The 19,409-nt window shown below is 44.4% G+C and overlaps 1 protein-coding gene across 1 annotated transcript; it reads right to left on the bottom strand.

The window, feature by feature from the left end:
* Nucleotides 1-929: 929 nt before the first annotated feature.
* Nucleotides 930-11,222, bottom strand: PMEL (premelanosome protein). The gene is made up of 12 exons (XM_075591371.1): nt 11,076-11,222; nt 8,091-8,222; nt 7,596-7,742; nt 6,487-6,615; nt 6,144-6,305; nt 5,024-5,416; nt 4,212-4,622; nt 3,527-3,694; nt 3,311-3,404; nt 2,848-3,053; nt 2,563-2,653; nt 930-1,324 (listed from the first exon to the last, which is right to left on the bottom strand). Exons 1-12 carry the CDS (start codon nt 11,137-11,139, stop codon nt 1,174-1,176), a joined length of 2,148 nt encoding a protein of 715 aa, XP_075447486.1. The 5' UTR covers nt 11,140-11,222; the 3' UTR covers nt 930-1,173.
* Nucleotides 11,223-19,409: the final 8,187 nt, after the last annotated feature.

Below are 19,409 nucleotides of genomic sequence, written 5' to 3'. Positions count from 1 at the left end.
GGTTCCGTGGCCCGGTGCCGGGTCGCGACCCACCATTTGGGAAACGCTGCTCTATACCTTGATCCTGCTACCAGTGGCTGTCATGCCTATACAGAAACTCCTTTGGCCTTCAGGGGACACCGGTCTCATTATCCAAGATTATTCTAAAGACTTCTCACTGTGTATAAGAACTGAGATATATATACTGTATATATAAATATATATATCTCACTCAAGTCACTGGAGTTCTCTGCTTATATTTTTTATCTTGATAATTATATTTCAGATTTGATTCATCTTGATTCGGCTGCTTGAGCACCCAAATACCACCGTTGAAGTTATATCAATAATGCAGGAATTCTCATATTTCCAACTCCACAACCTCTTTGACAGGATCAATATCATTCGTTGGTAATGTATAGGTCTTCTGCATTTATCCCCGTTTATGTTGTAAAACTGTAGAGTTTGTTTCTGTAACAATTGTGTAATATTACAGTTTGTAATATTACACATCTAAAATTGAAGTACTGTCCTGGTGGTGGCCGGGGGACCCACTTAACATATCACCAAGTGGCGCCAAATCAGAAAACATCACTTAGTAGATATGGCCCAGTCTTTGTATAATGTTAAACTTTTACTGCTTTAAAAGCAGCAGTAATCTCACCCAAAGATGAAGTTATAGCATTAAGCGGTTGTATGCTGTGATCAGTGGTCTCCTCCTGTGAAAACCACTGCAAAGTTTTTACCTATTTATTACACAGGCCACCATGGTAACTACTAGCCAGTTGTGTGCATTACAAACTAGAAATGCTCACAAATTGGCCTCTTTTGCTACCAGAGGTGTCTGCAACAGAAGCAATAAAGTGTGAAGTGTCGGGACACTCATTGAATGGACTTTATGTTCTGTTTGACATCCCATGCCACATATTAATCAAAGCCATGAAGGAAACTAGTTTCAAACACATTTTATTGTCAGATCGGACATAGATGGGGCTGAACGAACACAGACAGAGGACCTCCCCCTGCATTTCTACATCTAAGTGCTTCCACGGAGTCTCTGCACATGGCCCATTGTGCTTTCCCCTTTGTTGGAGACCAAAATACTGGAGGCTTTGAAGCAGTGTTCAGAGACATGGCAGCGGGTCCTGCAGCAGCATGTACAGCCTCCCCTCCAGATCAGCGTCCTTCTCGGCGTCACACCACACGCCCATTCAGGAGAGGGCTGCTCTCCCCATTCAGCGAACGTCCCAGAGCATTTTGGAAGAAGAGGCGGAGAGAGGGACGGTCAGGGAACCAGCCAACTGGGGTAGTATGTGTCCGCAGGGGTGTGTAAGACTTCACACGTCTTCAAAAAAGGGAAATGACAGTAATGTTAATATATAAATCTGGAATCAACTTTAACCAGAAATGCAGATCCTAAAATTCATTGTTCATGAGCCACAAAAAAACAATCCTGACAAAACATGCAAGTTTTATAGCCATTTTAACATCTTAAAGGCTCATTTAAAGTTATGAGAGTTAAAGTATATTTCTGTGGTGCAGATTTCCCACTTACATTTATTGAATTATGCTGTAATCAGTGTAAAGAGTGAAAAAAAAAGCAAGATTTGTAATCTTTAATGTTTCAGTGTTACTATTGTATTTTGCAATCAAGAAGCCCACTCTGCTGCACAGAGCTAGGACTCCTACATTAGGCCAAGTTCAGGGTGGTTGCTACTGACGCCTGCGTCCATGCGCGCCTCCCTCGCGTGCTCCTGCAGCCCAGCAATCTGTGTTCAGGCTGCAGGAGTCGGGTCGCGGCGTTTGGGGGCGGGGCGAACGCGTCATGGGGCTGGTTCGCTGAACCAGCTCACGTGATGCGACGGTCGACCCAAATAACATTTCAAAGCTGCACTTTGCCGCCGGTGGAGTTTTCAGTTTGAACACTCCCACCAAACAACCCGAAATTGGGACGGACGTGCGCACGTCGCGTAGCAGCCATCCTGAACACGGCCTTAGAAGCTGAACCAAGTGACAGCTAAACAAATTCAGTTTGAAATCTCAGGAGTATCTTTAAACTGGTCTGCAATAGTTACAGGATGCAAGGAGAATACCTCTCTGCAATTTGTAGCTAGGAGATGCCAACTTCTTTATACCAAACTTATCCCATATGAAGTTATAATACACCAACCATTCTGCATCAAAATGACCTTTGGCTGCAACAGAAAACTTCATTTAGCTCCAGGACAGCAAACTGTGCCTGGTTATAAATTCAACATAGCTAGAATTCACAAAAACTGAAGTATGCAGAGACATCACAGAGACCCTCTTTAATGCTGCCTCATTCCCCAATAATGTTTCATAATCAACCAATGTAAGTATTTGACCTTAGAGTTTGACAATTTCTCCACATAAGAAAAAAGTACATTTCCCAATGCCTGGCATCACCTGGTTGCTAGGACATGCATCACATCCAGAGCATTAAGCCCAGTGCTGGCTTCCCTGACCATGTGCAAAATAAGGAGTGATACTGCAGCTTTATGTAGAGTGGAGACCGCTATGTGTTAAGATAATGCCACCATTCACAGACATGGGTGGACATACCTGTAGGTGTATGCCACAGTAGCCAGAGCAAAGGCAACCAGCAGTACGCCAACCATTGCAATAACTCCATTAATGGAAGAGGATGCTGCGCCTGGAAAATAAAGGATAAATGTGCCCATAAGTTGCCTTGCACAAATAGCTTCACACCACAATTATTTTCGGAAGAACGCTGCTAATTGCAATTTTGACTTGGATTATTTCAGAGGTTCGAGTTTTTCTGACTGTATGAAAACTAGATGTTTCACCTCTGTTGAATCGCTGCTAATTCTGGTCACTCTTACCCACCTGCTGAGACGCGGACCTGTGTGCTGGCAACAGCCAGGCTAACGTCATCTGTTAAGGACACGTTGACGCAGTAAAGGCCAGAGTCATTGAAAACCTGTCTTAGGACGAGCTGGCAGTCTGAGGAAGGTGCCACAGGGCTACAGACAGTCTGCTGTGGAGATGCACAATCCGGGTCAGAGATAACAGTGCAGACCTGGCTGGGTATACTGTAGGAAAAGTATGGGAAAATAGAAGCCCATTAGCATGAGAAATGATCCCAGGGCCATCAAAAAGAGCATGTGACATGCATGTCACACCTTGACCACGGACGACTGTTGGAAAGTTACTCCAGGTCAAACAGCTACTTCAGAGGCTGTCATACAGACAAACACTAGAAATGTTGCAAGGACTTCACCCTAGGAAACATTAGCAGTGTGGAATTGCTAAGCACTATAATAGTTGTATAATCTGCGTCAGCCCTTACCTCCCCTGACAGGTAATGGTGAGGTCCACTGCATTCTCAAGTCCAGCTGCTGCAATGGGAGCCACCTGCACAATCTGCATAGCTTCAATGCCCTCTGCAGAAGAAACATTCAACACTTTAACAACAACAAAAAATAACCCACAACTGTTCTAACCAACCCTGGTGAGCTGATCCATTACCATCCTCAGTAACCCCCAACCTTGAAGCCAGACTTACGAACAATAGTCAGGTCTGTTGCGAATGTGCCGTAACGATAGAGGAGACAGCCAACGGCCGGACCCTCGGGAGCCTGACGCTTTGCAAGGACAACCAGCTCTCCTTCGGGTTCTCCTGTGGCAGGGACTGGTGGGGCTTCTGTTGATGCAGCAGGCAGCTCTGTCACAACTGTAAAGAGAAAGTTACACACGTTAGTCAAGCTAAAAAAACAGCAAAAGAAAAACACACAATCACTGATATTTACAAGGTAGGGAGGATAACATTACCCGATTGAGAAATTAATATTAGTTTCCACTCTAAATCTGTATTCCTTTCTTGCTCTGACTGCCTCTTTCTCTGCCTCTCCCTTCAGTACAACCCTCCCCCCCCCCTCAATCTTTCTGTTGGTGTCTCTTGGGATGACGGGCTGTAATGGGAAACTCTGCCCCCCACTTCTCATTTATAAGTCATTTCCCAGAATCCCGAGCTGTAGTGGAAGCACTGTATGCTAAGAGATAATGGGGAAAGGCAGGGTTGCAGACATGTGAATGTGCCCACAAGTGATATTTTTATTTGCATTACCTTTTAGCAAATGTATAAATGGTATTTCTAAAATACATGTAGACCTTTTGTTTAATTGGCCTTCCCATATGAAAGATGATGCCCTTTTAACCGATTCACAGAGGCATCCAAAAGATGCACCCACCTGTTTGCAGTGGGGCACCAGATGCAACTGCAAGCTCAATGACTGCAGCAGTATCTCCCGGTGTGATCTCAGCTACCAATGTCACAGCCTCTTCTGTCTGACTGGGCACAACTGCTGGTGATGTCACAGCCTCTTCTGCCTGACTGGGCACAACTGCTGGTGATGTCACAGCCTCTTCTGCCTGACTGGGCACAACTGCTGGTGATGTCACAGCCTCATTTAAAGATGTCACTTCCTCACTTGGTGGAGGTACTGTTTCTGGCAGTGCTGCAGCATCCTCTGGTTCCACAGATGCAGCCTCCAGGTTAATCTCATCAGCCAGGGAGATGGTGAGTACCACAATACCAGATGAAGTTGCAGCAGGGATTGTAGTATTGCTTGGTATTGGAGCTGCTGTTGTGGTGGGTGCCACTGTGGCCAGGAATAAAATAGTCACATCTCATGTAATATGCACAGCTACTGATCAAAAGGTCGTGTTCTAAGCGTCCTAATGAAAACATTTAGTGAGCTTTGCCAACAGGCTTACTTTGGTATAAAATGGGGAGATTCATTGGCCATGTTTCTAATGCAGGATCTTTTAAGCTAATCAAGTTGTATGTTTGACCTATAATAGAAATACATGAAGAGTATTTTGGGAGGTATCTGGTTCAGCCATTAAGGTTTGACCAATCTTTTAAATAAGATCACTCGCCCCAACAGTCCCTTGCAAATAGGTCTAAAATGGAACACATTGTAGATCTAGATGAAAATACCTTGGACTAGAAAAGCTAATTCTAAGCCTAATACGACCAAGAAAAATCCCTCAAACTCACCAGTCTCCTGCCCACCAGCTGTGGTAGCAGCTGGTCCAGTTGTGGATCCTGCGACTGGATCTGTAGTAAACCCTGCTGGCTGCACAGTGGTTGCCACAATAGTTTCAGCTGAGGTGCTGGCACAGGGTGATATGGGAATTGCAGCTTGCAGGACAACCTGTGGCCTAAAAACACCAAGGGACACATAGGTATGGGTAACATCTGGGCTCCGTGATATAAGTGTGCCACTCTGATCCCCAAAGTCCCAGGAGAAGGAGAGGTCAGCATTCTGCAAATAGTGGCTGGGGTCATGAACTGCTACAGAGAAGGACACAGCTCGGTTTTGGATGAAGCGCTGGTCGTCCTGGTCTAGATCAAGCAGCTGGGAGATGGACACAGAGACTGGAATCTGGTCTGTAAGAGAAATAGAGTTCAAATAACTATAGCAGGAGCTTAATTTACACATTGTGCAAGGTCACGGCTTCCAATATGGCTCCATGCAACTTGTTTGGAAAAGCTGTTTATAATATCAGAACCATTAGGTCAGTGGTAATTGATTTTAGGATGCCTATTGCCATTTCATATGCAGTAAATACTTAGTATGGCATAAGTGCAAGTAGCAACTGACAATGTTCATGTCAGGACAGACATCAGCAGCATGAAGAACCACGAGGGAGACTGGAGGAATCTCCCAGTAAGGGTGGCTGCAAGGACAGTCAGTTTGTTCTGTTTCTATTATGGTGCGAGAGTCATCTTACGCCGCATCAGTACACACAGATGTGCATGGGTGCATTTATGAGCTTGTATCAGTATGTACGCCCGAGTGCAAGCCCCATTATACCTTTGATATGGCTCTGTAATGACTCCTACAATCTTTTTCTGCACGCGATACTCTAGTCCTTGCCTTGTAAGGAGATTCTTTTATATCCATATAGGAGGTGCCAGCTGATCACTTTCATTTGCAATATTAAGTGTCTGCTTTGAGTTTCAGACTATTACTAACCATGTAAAGATCACTGCCTTAGACATGCAATCCGTAGGTTTTGCATGTTTGCAGAAGACCAGCCTATTTTCCTGGTTACGCAGACCCTCTCATGGTTCAATGATGAATCTCACATTTTCCTATTGCCCATTATCTTACCAGTGATGGAGAATTGTGAGGAGACACTGCCAATGGGGATGAACTTCTGACGACCACGGTAATGGTACACAACCACCTCCATGGTGTACGAGCCAAGTGGAATACCCTCAGTGTCCACTGTCAGAAGAGAGGAGGGGCCATCTACCACCTGCCAGGATTTTCCTAGAGTTGAGGCAAACACAGAAAATGTAGCAGTGTTTCACCGCTCTTCCACCACAACATGCTTCCTATATTATTCTGCCTGCAGCAGCTCATAGAACACATCGGTCACAAGAGTTAGCAATAAGCCTACAATGACATGAACAGTCCATAGACCCTTAACTACACAGTAAGATTCTCTAACCCCATGTCTGCCACACGTAGACAAATTGGCGGCGTCTCTTCTCAGCATCACGCGGGAACGGACGGCCGTCTGGGAAGACGCATTTTGATCCCTCTGTTGCCTCATCATTATATACTGGCACCCATGTACCTGTGAACAAAGTAGTGTTAGCAACCACAAGGAAGACACTACCTTACGGATAGTTTCACAATGGGACAGCAAGAGTTTTTTTGTTTTTTTCCCCACTTCATGTTTCCATGGTAACTAGATGCCTTGAATGGCAATTACAACATGCTGCTGGTATTTTCTGCTAAGACTGTTAATGAACCCTAAACGTTACAAGTACATTTAGTTTTTGAAGTAAAGGCTGATGCCATCATTGCCCAAAGGAAAAAAAAATGATAGCATAGGTATTCATGAATTCCTTTTGCAGGGACCCAGCACGTTTACAGAATACAAAGCGATTCATATAAGGAACCAAATTAGATTTACACATTAAACCCCAAGCCCCCAAATAACAACATAAAACCCCACAGATGTAGCAAAGGATTGCTCCTGCTGGCACGTTAGGTTGGGACATGTGATATTCGAAGTCAGTGACATTGAATGCTGTGGAAACTGATATTCTGCATTCTAATGTGATTGTGATATTCTACATGAATAGTTGACAAAATAAAGCTTGCTCCATCTATACATGGCCTTTAGCATCATGTAGGCTGAGCTTGCCAGAGACGTGTGTAGATAGCAACTGTAAACCCCATCTTGTCCAACTAATATTTTGGCCATTTCATTTCTTCGCCGAAATCAATTTGACAACTTCAGCACAATGTGTTAAACAATACAGTTTCGGGGTCTATTTAAAATGGCGAGCCTCTTCAAGGAGCACTTTGCCATGTAGAAATATTAAGTTATTTGCTAGAAACAGGAGTTAAGGAAAGTGAAGTTACAAGCAGTCTTGTATGTTGTAAAAATCTCTAATTTATTCTTTGTTTCTACTGTACCATGTTATGTAACAATATATAAAAAAAGGGAAGTCCTCTGTAGGAGTATAATAAACCAATTACCATTAGAATACTACCCCTTCCCCAGCTAAATATTTGAACCTGTCTCATGTTTGGCACATGACAAACCATTATCGGTGCGGTTCTGGCTCCAGACAACCTGTCCGTCAGGCAGCACCGTCTGATTGTGGGGGAAGTTTAGCTGGATAGAGAATGTCGATTTGGCACCGGTCAGCGTTGGTGCATCATTGCTGAGGTCAAATGTCACCTGGCCTCCTGCAATGGGAAAGTCACAAAGTTAGCTGGCTACATAGCCATCCTTTAGTACACAGCATGCCCACTGTGTTTACATGGTGGCTATTCAACACCTGCAGTGCTTTATGGCCATTACTGCCATGTGACAATTTATAGAAATAAATTAGTTCATGACTAGCTTGTGACCTTTTACGGCACTTCTCATCAGGACATTAGATTAACTAGTTGGTAACCCAGAACTTGTAATGTTTGTCCTTTTAATGCCTCTGTACAGGAAGTACAAAGGGAGAACGCCATCTTAATTAGTATAATTGATAAACCATAGGAGTTCCGACACAGATCTTCCCTTCACTCTCCCCATATCCTCACCTTTCCAGCAGTCTTTCTGCCGACGGTCTCCCTCTCTCCAGATTGGGTACATCTGGGTGTTCCATGACCTGGAAGGGGGGCGCTGGTTACCTTGCACCTGTGGATTGCTCTGCTGCACCCTGTTCCGAGACCCTGAAGTCAGGACAAACCAGGTGTTTATTTGGAGAGGCGATCAGACCTCAGCAACTCAATACAATAGTACCCCAGCTTGTTGGGTCTTTGTTTCCCCCCCAACTAAAAAAAAGGAACTACCCTCCAATAATTGTAGTAATTGTGCTTCATTGCACTGGTGTACAATTCTGTACATACATTAGAGCACCGGCTAGACTTTAATACTGGTGTTACTACAGCAGGTCTGAAACCCTGTCAAGTGGGAAGTATTAACATTTAATTTCTAAATAGCAAAAAACTTAATACCAAGTTTTTCAGCTCGGAGTATTTTAGTGAAAGCCATGCAGGAGAATAACCCGCACAACTGTAAGAAACGCGCCTGCAAAACACAAACCGGCATAAGACCCCCGCTGCATGGATGGAGGATAGAATGTGAGGCAACACATACGTTGCATCACTGAGCCATTGACCTATGGAGAAACAGAACCAGTGCCTGATTAAATCTTTATTTAAGCACGGCTAGAATAAAAGGGTCCAGAGTAAAGAATGGCTCACCATGGAAGAAAGAAAATGCTTGTTAAAATTAGTGTCCCAATAGCTTTTCTAAAATTAAAGATATTTAATCATGCTAATTAGCCTGGATTACCAATACAGTTGATCCACCATGCAGTACTTTAGCAACTACATCTCACATGTTAAGACTAATTGCAGAATTTCCCCCGAAAATCTTCAATTGAAATAATCCAGGGCTGATCAAAGACTAGTCTCCCTTTTGACCCTACCAGGCCGACTTCTTGGCTCAATGAAGCCCCTGGGATCAGCATGTGATGTGCATGCTGGACTCGTGCTGAGGGGCTCCAGGCAGAGGCTGGGTCACATGGGCCGTCAATCCTCATTGGAATCCCACATGTGACTCAGCTGAGGTTTGGGACTTAATCCCCTCTGGGACTAACGAGTTAAAAGCAGTCAAGCTAAACCTGGACAGTCCACACAATTCTAATACAACCATTGTCTGCCTCAGGGAGTTAGCTTGTGCCACCATAACTACTTCTCCATTCCTTGGTGTATTCATAGATAAGATACAATAATTGATGCTATCCTATGTAGCGCAATATCCATTACAAACACAATCCTCCAGGTGTGTTACATGTACGGACCCATTGTTATGGAACATACAGATCCCCCACTGTACATCACTCACATTGCCTTCAAAAAACATCTCTGGGAAATAATAAATCTATACAAGTACTGGAAGAGCAGCTATTTACACAGACGTAAGTAGTACATCTGGAAGGGGGATGCAATGAAAAGGTTTAATTATGGTCTGAGACTACGTGACTGATATTTTGTGATTACTGGCCAAGTGGATGTTGGTATTTGGACATAATGGCAGCTACAAGTGAATATATGCCCTACACAACAGCTGTGCAAGCACCATGGACATTGAGATGCAAAGGCTTTAATCGTCACAAGAACGTATAGGATCCTTAATGGGAAGAGAACAAAAAAAACTGAAGCCAGGTCATTCACTGAGAAGGTTCTATAGTCATCCAAGAGTCAAAGGATGAATTAGAAATACTTTAAATGTTCATTTAAACCCTTAAATACAGCCCATTATGGAAGTATATTATAGTCCCCATCAGCACTATGGAACTAAAGGACTAATACAGCAGGGTGATTGTATGTCCTAAATGGAGCAGCGTTTCCAACTACTCAGGAACAGGGCTATAGGGTGTGCAATTCAATAAGTCGACAGCCATTAACGAATGAGAATAAGCCAGACTCTTGCATAGTATAAAATAAGCATCGCAGTTGTCCACACAGCATCCTGTCTTGTTATACAGACCAATCACGGCACACGCATATGTACTTGTGCACTTGTGGAGACAGCTCAATACCATGTGCGGTAAGATTGTGCCGGCTATGACATGTTTTTTTTACAATAGGCATAAGGCCACCCCGATTCTCATGAACACCTTACGCACGAGCCACCAGAACCTCCAACTTGTCAGAAGTCTCACTTGTGGGAAAATATTTCATAACTTAATATTTCAAGTTTTGCTTCATTTCATAATACTATTCGTTTCCTGCAGCCATTACTTTCGCAGGAATTGCTTTAAAAACCTTTGCTGTCATATGGATGGACAAATCACAAAGTATAAAAGGTATTACAGTTATATATGCTGTACTATGCTGTGCTGTGTGTTTAGATATTTACTTCACAGAAGCAGATGTGATAGGCCATCAGTGAATATAAACATGCAACAGCCACAAACATGTTCTGATATACTGTAATAGGTGCTCTGCATAGCCATTTTTAAGGGCATGATGCAGATACATTGCCGCTGGGGGCAGAAATTACTTCATATTTTCAGTTGTTAACACCAACACCAGAGCTGTAATTTTGCCAAGAGAAAGGTGTGATACTCTATGGGAGCTCATTAGGTATGCAGTTAAATACTTAGAGATTCAGGCTGAGAGATTCAGGCTGCTGGACAATACAGAAGAACATGGTTTGTCCAAAGAATTCCAACTTGTGCTACTGTATGTGATGCAATTATTTACCAGCAAGAATGGACTATAGTTTAAACCGTTATCTAAAGCCAAAAACAAAACCTACACCTCTCCAGATTCCAACAGTGTGCCACTTCAGTGCCTCTGACACTAAAGGAATGACTAACAAAAGGTAGATTTGCAACATTATTTTACTTTTTAAAGTCCTGGTGGAGATCAAAACATTGAAGTCCCATTTAATGATTTTAAACTGGTTTATAGCTGCACCCAGTTAACTACAGAGTGCCTGCTCTCACTGTGCACTGACGCCCTACGTTCAAAGTGCGTGCAGTCAGTTCTACATCAGGATATCAAACTTACAGTTCTGAGACTCTATCCCAGCACAGAGGGCCCAGAGAACCGTCAGGCACCGAAGTCCAGGCATCTTCTGTTCAATTCTGTCTCTCCCAGTCAGGACTCTTGAGCACAGTGGAAAGGGGATAAAAAGGAAAGCACTATAAAAAATAACCCAACAAAGCTCATTAGCATGATCCCACCTTCCCAGCATGACATCAAGAGGATTAATGCATTCCAGCTAATTTCACAGCCCACCCAATCCTCACAAGGGGACAGTCAAGAAAGTCACAGGTTAATGCTTCAGGGAGTATTTCCTTCTGTCCGTTCATCTATTTCATGTGATTTTATGTAGTACTGTGTAGTGGAACAAAAGACTCAATGAAACTCTGTACTTAATGACTTACAACACGAGAGAAGAAGAAAAAAAAACAGAACGTCTAACTTCTGTATGGTCTTTGTAGTTCCAATAACTCCAACAGAAGTTAAACAGAATCTGTTTATCATCTGTAAATGCAAAGCCAGCCTGTACAATAATTGTAAAGAACAATTCTGAGCACATTCACGTTACAGGCAGGTCCCCAAAATTACCTTACGCCATAATCACATAGCACAGTGCTTCCAGAGACAGTTGCATTATCTGGCCAGAGGTTTGGGCTCAGACCTCCGCTGCCGCAGCAGCAGCCGACCGGGTGGGATCGCCCCGGAAGGTAGTCCCAGTATTCAACCGTCGTCTGATCCTTTGTGAAGTTGCTTGGCAGGCCCGGGCACTGGAGTGCCCGGCAGGTAACATCATCAAGTGCACCAACTATACCACATATCTATATCAGGACATAGTGGCTGCGCAGTCACACATATCTCACTTGAGGGTGGGGGAACACTGAATGTGGGTATTGGACATGGGGTGGGATCACCCGGTGAAGGGGGTAGTGTCCTGCGAGACGGAGTAGTTAGTGTCTGCTCTAGGGAGGGACACCTGTTGATCATATGCATATTTACGGTTGCGCTAGTAAAGTCATTGGTTGTTTTACATGCTGTGTGTGGAGTGATATATAATTGTCCTGCGAGGAACCACTCCCCGTCTGGAGGGAGCCATCGCAGGTGGAGGCGCTGCACCAAGTAAGAGGTCATCAATATTCCTACGCGTGCCCCAGGCTCTCCGTGGCGGAGGCTCATGCCCTGCGAGCCAACAGGTTACACAGCATTGGTAGCGTACTGTATTTACTAGGAAACAGGGCTACACATACATACATACATTAGTCCCACACACGGCCGTGCCCTCCAGTAACCACCAACCCTGTGTCCCCACACTAGCGAGATAGTCCCACAAAGTTCTGAGGGGCCCTCGGGCACCCAACCATCCCGGTGTCCACGAGTAGCAACTCCCGCCCAAATGTGTGAGACAGCGCTGCCCCACTAACGTGTTTATTGTTGGTGCACTTGTAGTACCTGCCGGGTGCTGAGACACCCGGTAATGCCACCCAGAAGGATAGGATCCACGGATCCAGCGATGGTGGTAGTCAGCGACGACGTCCGCCTGCACTTGGGGTGCCCTCCCGCGAGGAGTGTATCACCTTTGCAGATAGTCTCTCAATATGGTAGACTGGTCCCAGACCACTGATCACCTGTCCACAGCCGCGTCTTGGCTGTGTCCCTGAACTGGGGTGCTAAGCAGGAAATGTCCCTATCTAAAGGCAAGTCCCTAGCGCAGCCACAATCTATGTGGGAGTCGGGGCCTAGCTGGGGCCTAACGGGTCTTCTGGCCTAGTGCAGGGGTCACAGACACCCTGCACATGCACACTCTACCCCTTCCTCGTCCCAGCTTCGACTGGCGTGGTCTCCAGCGCGCACAATGTAGCAATTCTCTGGTGCAGGGAATCTGTAGGCCCTATTGGGTGCGGTGTAGCTTTCAGGGGGCTGTAGTCCCTGAGGAGCCCTATCTGGGTGATGGTCGCCCTGCAGCTCCTCTCTGTGCGACCTCACTGCGCATGCGTGCGCAACTTAAACGGGATCGACCGCTAGCCTCCAGCGACCGGATTACCGGTGCAACTTCCGACACTTCCGGCACCTGTCCTCTGCCTAGCACAACTGCGCCAGGAGGTGAGGGGCTACGGAGGATCAGGGGGACCTGAGCTATACTTATAAAGTGTAAATGTACTTACAGTAGAAATCGTTATAGAAAATGACTAATAGTCATATAAGGGGCAAATAAAACCTCAAAGTGAGTTATAAAATAGCAAACTGTGAATAGATTCAAGAGCGAGTGTGATGCTGCCTGGGGAGGTCCTCTGATTGTATTACATCTGTATCTGATTTTGATCAAACAAGTGACTATCTGGCGCCTCCAAAAGTATTATAGTCCAACACTTAATTAATATACTGTATGTCCACAACAATAAATGAATTCAGCGGATGTGAATAATCAAACTGTATATAGTGTTCTGCATATAGAAACATCCATGGTTGAAGAAATCTTCAAATTGCAGTCCAATGAGTATCAGGACATGAAATGGGAGAATAACAGAAAAAACAGTGCGATACTATATAATATAAGCTGGTGAAAAAAAATGATAAGACAAAAATGGGGGGTGAGGAACACACTAGGAGGGGAACATACAGACAATGGACACATAAAACATACAGTTGTGTGAAAAAGAAAGTACACCCTGTTTGAATTCTATGGTTTTACATATCAGGACATAACAATCAGCTGTTCCTTAGCAGGTCTTAAAATTAGGTCAATACAACCTCAGATAAACAACAACACCACATGACATATTACACCGTGTCATGATTTATTTACCAAAAATAAGCCAAAATGGAGAAACCATGTGTGAAAAACTAAGTACACCTTTACTGCTTCCATAGGAATTAAGATGCTAAGTAGCAGACAGGTGCTGCTAACCAAATGCCCTTGATTAATTGATCATCAGCAAGTGTGACCACCTCTATAAAAGCCAAAGTTTTAGCAGTTTGCTGATCTGAAGCATTCAGGTGTGTGTTAATACAATGCCAAGGAGGATAGATATCAGCAATGATCTTAGAGAAGCAATTGTTGCTGCCCATGAATCTGGGAAGGGTTATAAGGCCATTTCCAAACAATTTAAAGTCCATCATTCTACAGTGAGAAAGATTATTCAAAAGTGGAAAACATTCAAGACAGTAACCAATCTTCCCAGGAGTGGACATCCCAGCAAATTCACCCCAAGGTCAGACCGTGCAATGCTCAGAGAAATTGCAAAAAAAACAAGAGTTACACCTCAGACTCTACAGGCCTCAGTTAGCATGTTAAATGTTAAAGTTCATGACAGTACAATTAGAAAAAGACTGAACAAGTATGGTTTGTTTGGAAGGGTTGCAGGAGAAAGCCTCTTCTCTCTAAAAAGAACATGGCAACACGGCTTAGGTTTGCAAAGTTGCATCTGAACAAACCACAAGACTTCTGGAACAATGTCCTTTGGTCAGACGAGACCAAAGGGGAGATGTCTGGCCATAATGCGCAGCGCCATGTTTGGGAAAACCAAACACAGCATGTCAGCACAAACACCTCATACCAACCGTCAAGCACGGTGGTGGAGGGGTGATGATTTGGGCTTGTTTTGCATCCACAGGACCTGGGAACCTTGCAGTCATTGAGTCGACCATGAACTCCTCTGTATACCAAAGTATTCTAGAAGCCATCTGTCCGACAGCTAAAGCTTGGCCGAAATTGGTTCATGCAACAGGACAATGATCCCAAGCACACCAGCAAATCTACAACAGAATAGTTGAAATAGAAAAGAATCAAGGTGTTGCAATGGCCCAGTCAAAGTCCAGACCTCAACCCGATTTAAATGCTGTGGCTGGACCTTAAGAGAGCTGTGCATAAACAAATGCCCACAAACTTCAAAGAACTAAAGCAACGTTGTAAAGAAGAGTGGGCCAAAATTCCTCCACAACGATGTGAGAGACTGATAAAGTCATACAGAAAACGATTACTTCAAGTTATTGCTGCTAAAGGTGGTTCTACAAGCTATTGAATCATAAGGTATACTTAGTTTTTCCAACATGGCTTCTCCATTTTGGCTTTATTTTTGTTAAATAAATCATGACACAGTGTAATATGTCATGTGTTATTCATCTGAGGTTGTATTTACCTAATTTTTAGACCTGCTAAGGAACAGTTGATTGTTATTATGTCCTCATATGCAAAACCATAGACTTCAAAGAGGGTGTACTTTCTTTTTCACACAACTGTAGTTAAACAAAGAAGTCAGACAGACAAGTGAAGTAGAATGGTCTAAAAATATTTCTTCTATTCAAATAGACATTCAAAATGGAAGTCTGCTGGTATAGAGATGGATCCCTCGGGACGGATTATGGCTAAGATATAGGCTCACGCGTCGGGATACAGAGACGGATGCAGATCTACCCGACAGGTGAACCTATATCGTAGCCATAAACCCAGCCCGAGGGATCCATCTCCATACCAGCAGCCATCCTGTCCATGCGGAGCACCACCAGCGTACTGCTAGTACCCAATGCCCATATTTACCCTAGTTCATGCAAGTAGGATTTCCATTTTTCTACCAGAAGACGACCTCCCCTACGTCACTTTACTCATTCATTTTTAACTTAAATTTGAATAGAATAAATGTGGTATATATTTTTAGACCATTCTATTTCACTTCTGTCTGTCTGACTTCTGTAACCCATCTCCCCCCCCCCCCGGCCGCAGATCGGACCCCTAGGGTGTAATGAGGGCTGGCTACATGTGTACTGGTGGTGCATACCTGCTGGTAACAGGGGGGCCTGAGTCTCCCGCGATGGTATGGGGGACAACAGGGACAGGCTTCTGGGGTTATTGCCTTCATCTTCTAGTGGTGCAGTGCCTCCATCTCTGGCAAGCCCTATCAGGGTAGGGTGAAATCCTCCCAGAGAAACCCCTCCAAGGGGTGAGATATTTCAGTCTCAGTCTCTTTGTAAAAGTAGCAAGTCTCTTTATTAGCACAACAGCTCACAGCAGCAATAGCAGATCATGTACAGTGGTCTCTTCCTCCTCCTCCTTCTCCTCCAGACTGTACCCCTTCAGGATGGGCTGTCTGGGGCTCGCACTGCTCCCTGCCTCCACCCCAAGGTACAGACACTCAGGGTGGGGCTATCTCTTCCCTCACCCCCTAAGCAGGGTGAGGGGCATTGGTCCACCACAGTTCTAACAACTCTACTCAGTCTGGCCTGAGCTTCTCCAACTGTAATACCGCATTCTCCTGGAACACACTCCTCTCTGATCCCAGGACAGAACTCAATTCCTACTGACTGTCTCTGACAGGAACAGGCAACTAAATTTATACAGCCCCACCCATCATGATGTCAGCAGGCCCCTCCCCTGTGTCTCTTACCTTCCACACAGAGTCAGGGGCCTACCTCCACCAATCAGGGCAGGGCTTGAAGCGGGGAAAACCCATGATAACTACTGGCGGCCTGCCTTTAGCAGGGCTTACACCAGTAGGAGGATAGACATATCGCCCAATTTCTTACCAGGGCTACACTTCTTTGTTGTTTGTCTGTATGTTTTGTGTGTCCATTGTCTGTATGTTCCCCTCCTAGTGTGTTCCTCAACCCCCATTTTTTTCTTATCATTTTCTTTCACCAACATACTGTATATTAAACAGTATCACATTATGTTTTTTCTGTTATTCTACCGTTTCATGTCCGGATACCCATCAGACTGCCATATGAAGATTTCTTCAACCTCGGATGTTTGTCAGGACACTATATATACGGATTGAGTATTTACATCCACTAAATTAATTTATTGTCATGCACATTTATTAATTACGTTTTGGACTATAATACTTTTGAAGGCACCGGATAGTCACTTGTTTGTATTTGTGTAATACTAGCAAACCCTCCAGTTGTACCTATCAGTTACATTACAGTACATGTTCTGGGTCCTGCAATACCAGGTTTACACGAGTTTTTGTATGGGTGGTAAGCTGTATATGTTAGGAAGGAATTGCTTGGACGCACCTTCATCCAGCAAGACTACGGGGAACTACATGGTACCTTTTGTTACACTGGCGACACACTTTATTCGAGCTCGGCTAGTCCCACGAATTCGGGTATACCCGGGTGTATTGAGGTTTGTGACTGTTTTCTGCCCGAGTGCATTGAGTTATTTTCCGGCAGGGATTGAAGCATTTTATTCCCGCTGGCTGCAATACTGCACAGTAGATATATATATACTGCATTACAATTCATGAATTTATGCCATCTGGTAGACACGCGAAGCATTGCAGCCTATTAAATCCTAATCATTATCATTTAACAGATCAGCCGCCCATCAGCCAGGCATGAACCCAGGCTGGGAAGGCAAATGCAACGGGGCTTGCCAGAGGTGAGGAGCGGCGCATTCCAGGTATCTGCCAGGTACATACCGGGTATTTGCTCGAATAAAGTGTGTCGGTGCAGTATGTGCACAATGTTGAAGGTTCTGTATTAGGTTTCCTAACCATTACTTCCTATATAAAAAAATGTCATCTATACAAAAAAACAAAAATAAAAAAATGAAAGGTTGCTTAAAATATAATTTGCTGCTTTACTATTGCAGCCTTCTTAATACAAGGTTTAACATGTTAAATGAGACACTGAAGTGTCAATGCAAGACGTCAGCACTGCATATTAACAGTCCCAGATTGGTATTTATCCAGGAATAACTTTTAAGGGCATTGTAACAGGGGATTTATCCCTGTTCTGGAAATGTGCCTCTAATCCAACAGTGTGGTGGTAATCCCTCAGATGGATCCCTCGGGATGGATTATGACTACGATATAGGCTCAATTAACCAACACCACCTGGCTGATTAGGTTTGTTAGAAAAACCTGCCTTTGAGACAGAAAGTGAGATTTCCTGAGTCTCACAAATTGTGGGACTGACCATAGGAACAGACGTCTTGAGCGTACCAGAAGAGACTGCCAGCAAGACACAGGGGAAAGCACCTCTAAACCTGAATGCTGATATAGCCTGAGGAAAAGGCAGCAACACAGGAACAGAGAAGACTTTCCCTCCAACTACAAGAAAAAGATAAAACTTTCCTTTATAAGACTTTTTGTATATCTGCACATATCAAGATATATGTTTGGGGCTGGGAGATATGCTAATCTAAAGGGCGCGTTCCTTTATTCTTTACATATACCCCCATTGCGGCATTGTATTGAGACATTTGTTTCATTGCTGGACTTGTCTGGGACTCTGTATACCGCCCGAATACATATCGCTAAGGAGTGACGCACTAAAGACGCGACCGGCTGAGAGACGCTGCCGGATGACGTCACACGCCAACGTGGACTAACCAGGAAGAGACGCGGCGATCTACCCCTGCAAACAACTGCTGTGAGCTCCGTGAAGGCGCGGGAAGGTTCCCCAACGCTAAGCTGTACACTCTGCATCCAGATACCAGCATTCTGAGGGAGGACGTCCAATTCCTGGTGCCTGTATCCTGTTGTGCCTGCCGAGTGGTAACATGTCCCTAACATGTCTTGCTATTAACCCTTTTTTTTGATGTACGTGCAATACTCACCTTCACCTTTTATAAAATTATTTAAATATACTACACAATGGTTTTTTTGCGCTGTTCTTTTTCTGTTTCAATCCCAAAGAAGCTGAACTAGCAACTCCATTGAGTGAAAAAATTGTCATTGAGAGACAGCTTCAAGAGCGGAAAACTCAAAGGGCTGTATTTAAACGCTCTGCAACTGTTGCCATACAGTCTGCCTACAATAAGACGAGCACCCGACGCGAGGGAAATCTCATGACCGCAGTAAAAAGACTATACTTGGAAAAAGTCCTCCTCGAGCGACTGAGGAGTGCTGATCTCAAGCACCTTCGGGAGGAGACACGAAAAAACTGGAGAAAGGGCTCCAATCCCAGCGGGACTGATGGTTCTCTTCCTCCATCCACTCTCATTTAAGTCACAGAGATATCTCGAATGAGAGTAGAAGGATGGGCTTTGGCCGTGGCAAGCCCGAGCTTCCCACAAACAGGGGAGGTATGTAACGGGATTTATCCCTGTTCCGGAAATGTGCCTCTAATCTAGCAGTGTGGTGGTTAACTGCTGGTAGTCAATTAACCATCACCACCTGGCTGATTAGGTTTGTTAGAAAAGCCTTCCTTTGAGACAGGAAGTGAGATTTCCTGAGTCTCACAAATTGTGGGACTGACCATAGGAACAGACGTCTTGAGCCTGCCAGAAGAGGCTGGCAGCAAGACACAGGGGAAAGCACCTCTAAACCTGAATGCTGATATAGCCTGAGGTAAAGGCAGCAACACAGGAACAGAGAAGACTTTCCCTCCAACTACAAGAAACAGATAAGACTTTCCTTT

The sequence above is a fragment of the Ascaphus truei genome, chromosome 3, assembly GCF_040206685.1.
Source record: "Ascaphus truei isolate aAscTru1 chromosome 3, aAscTru1.hap1, whole genome shotgun sequence".
In the NCBI taxonomy this organism is placed as follows: Eukaryota; Metazoa; Chordata; class Amphibia; order Anura; family Ascaphidae; genus Ascaphus; species Ascaphus truei.
The sequence above is the reverse complement of the archived record's forward strand: the minus strand, read 5'-3'. Positions and strand labels throughout refer to the sequence as shown.

What these genes read in the sequence shown, in the direction of transcription:
- PMEL (XM_075591371.1), bottom strand. Translation starts at nt 11,139, where the DNA reads ATGCCTGGACTTCGGTGCCTGACGGTTCTCTGGGCCCTCTGTGCTGGG. An exon ending in GCAGAAAGACTGCTGGAAAG is followed by an intron (nt 7,743 to 8,090) that starts GTGAGGATATGG and finishes TTCCCATTGCAG; the next exon opens with GAGGCCAGGTGACATTTGAC. An exon ending in CTACGTGTGGCAGACATGGG is followed by an intron (nt 6,306 to 6,486) that starts GTTAGAGAATCT and finishes CCTCAACTCTAG; the next exon opens with GAAAATCCTGGCAGGTGGTA.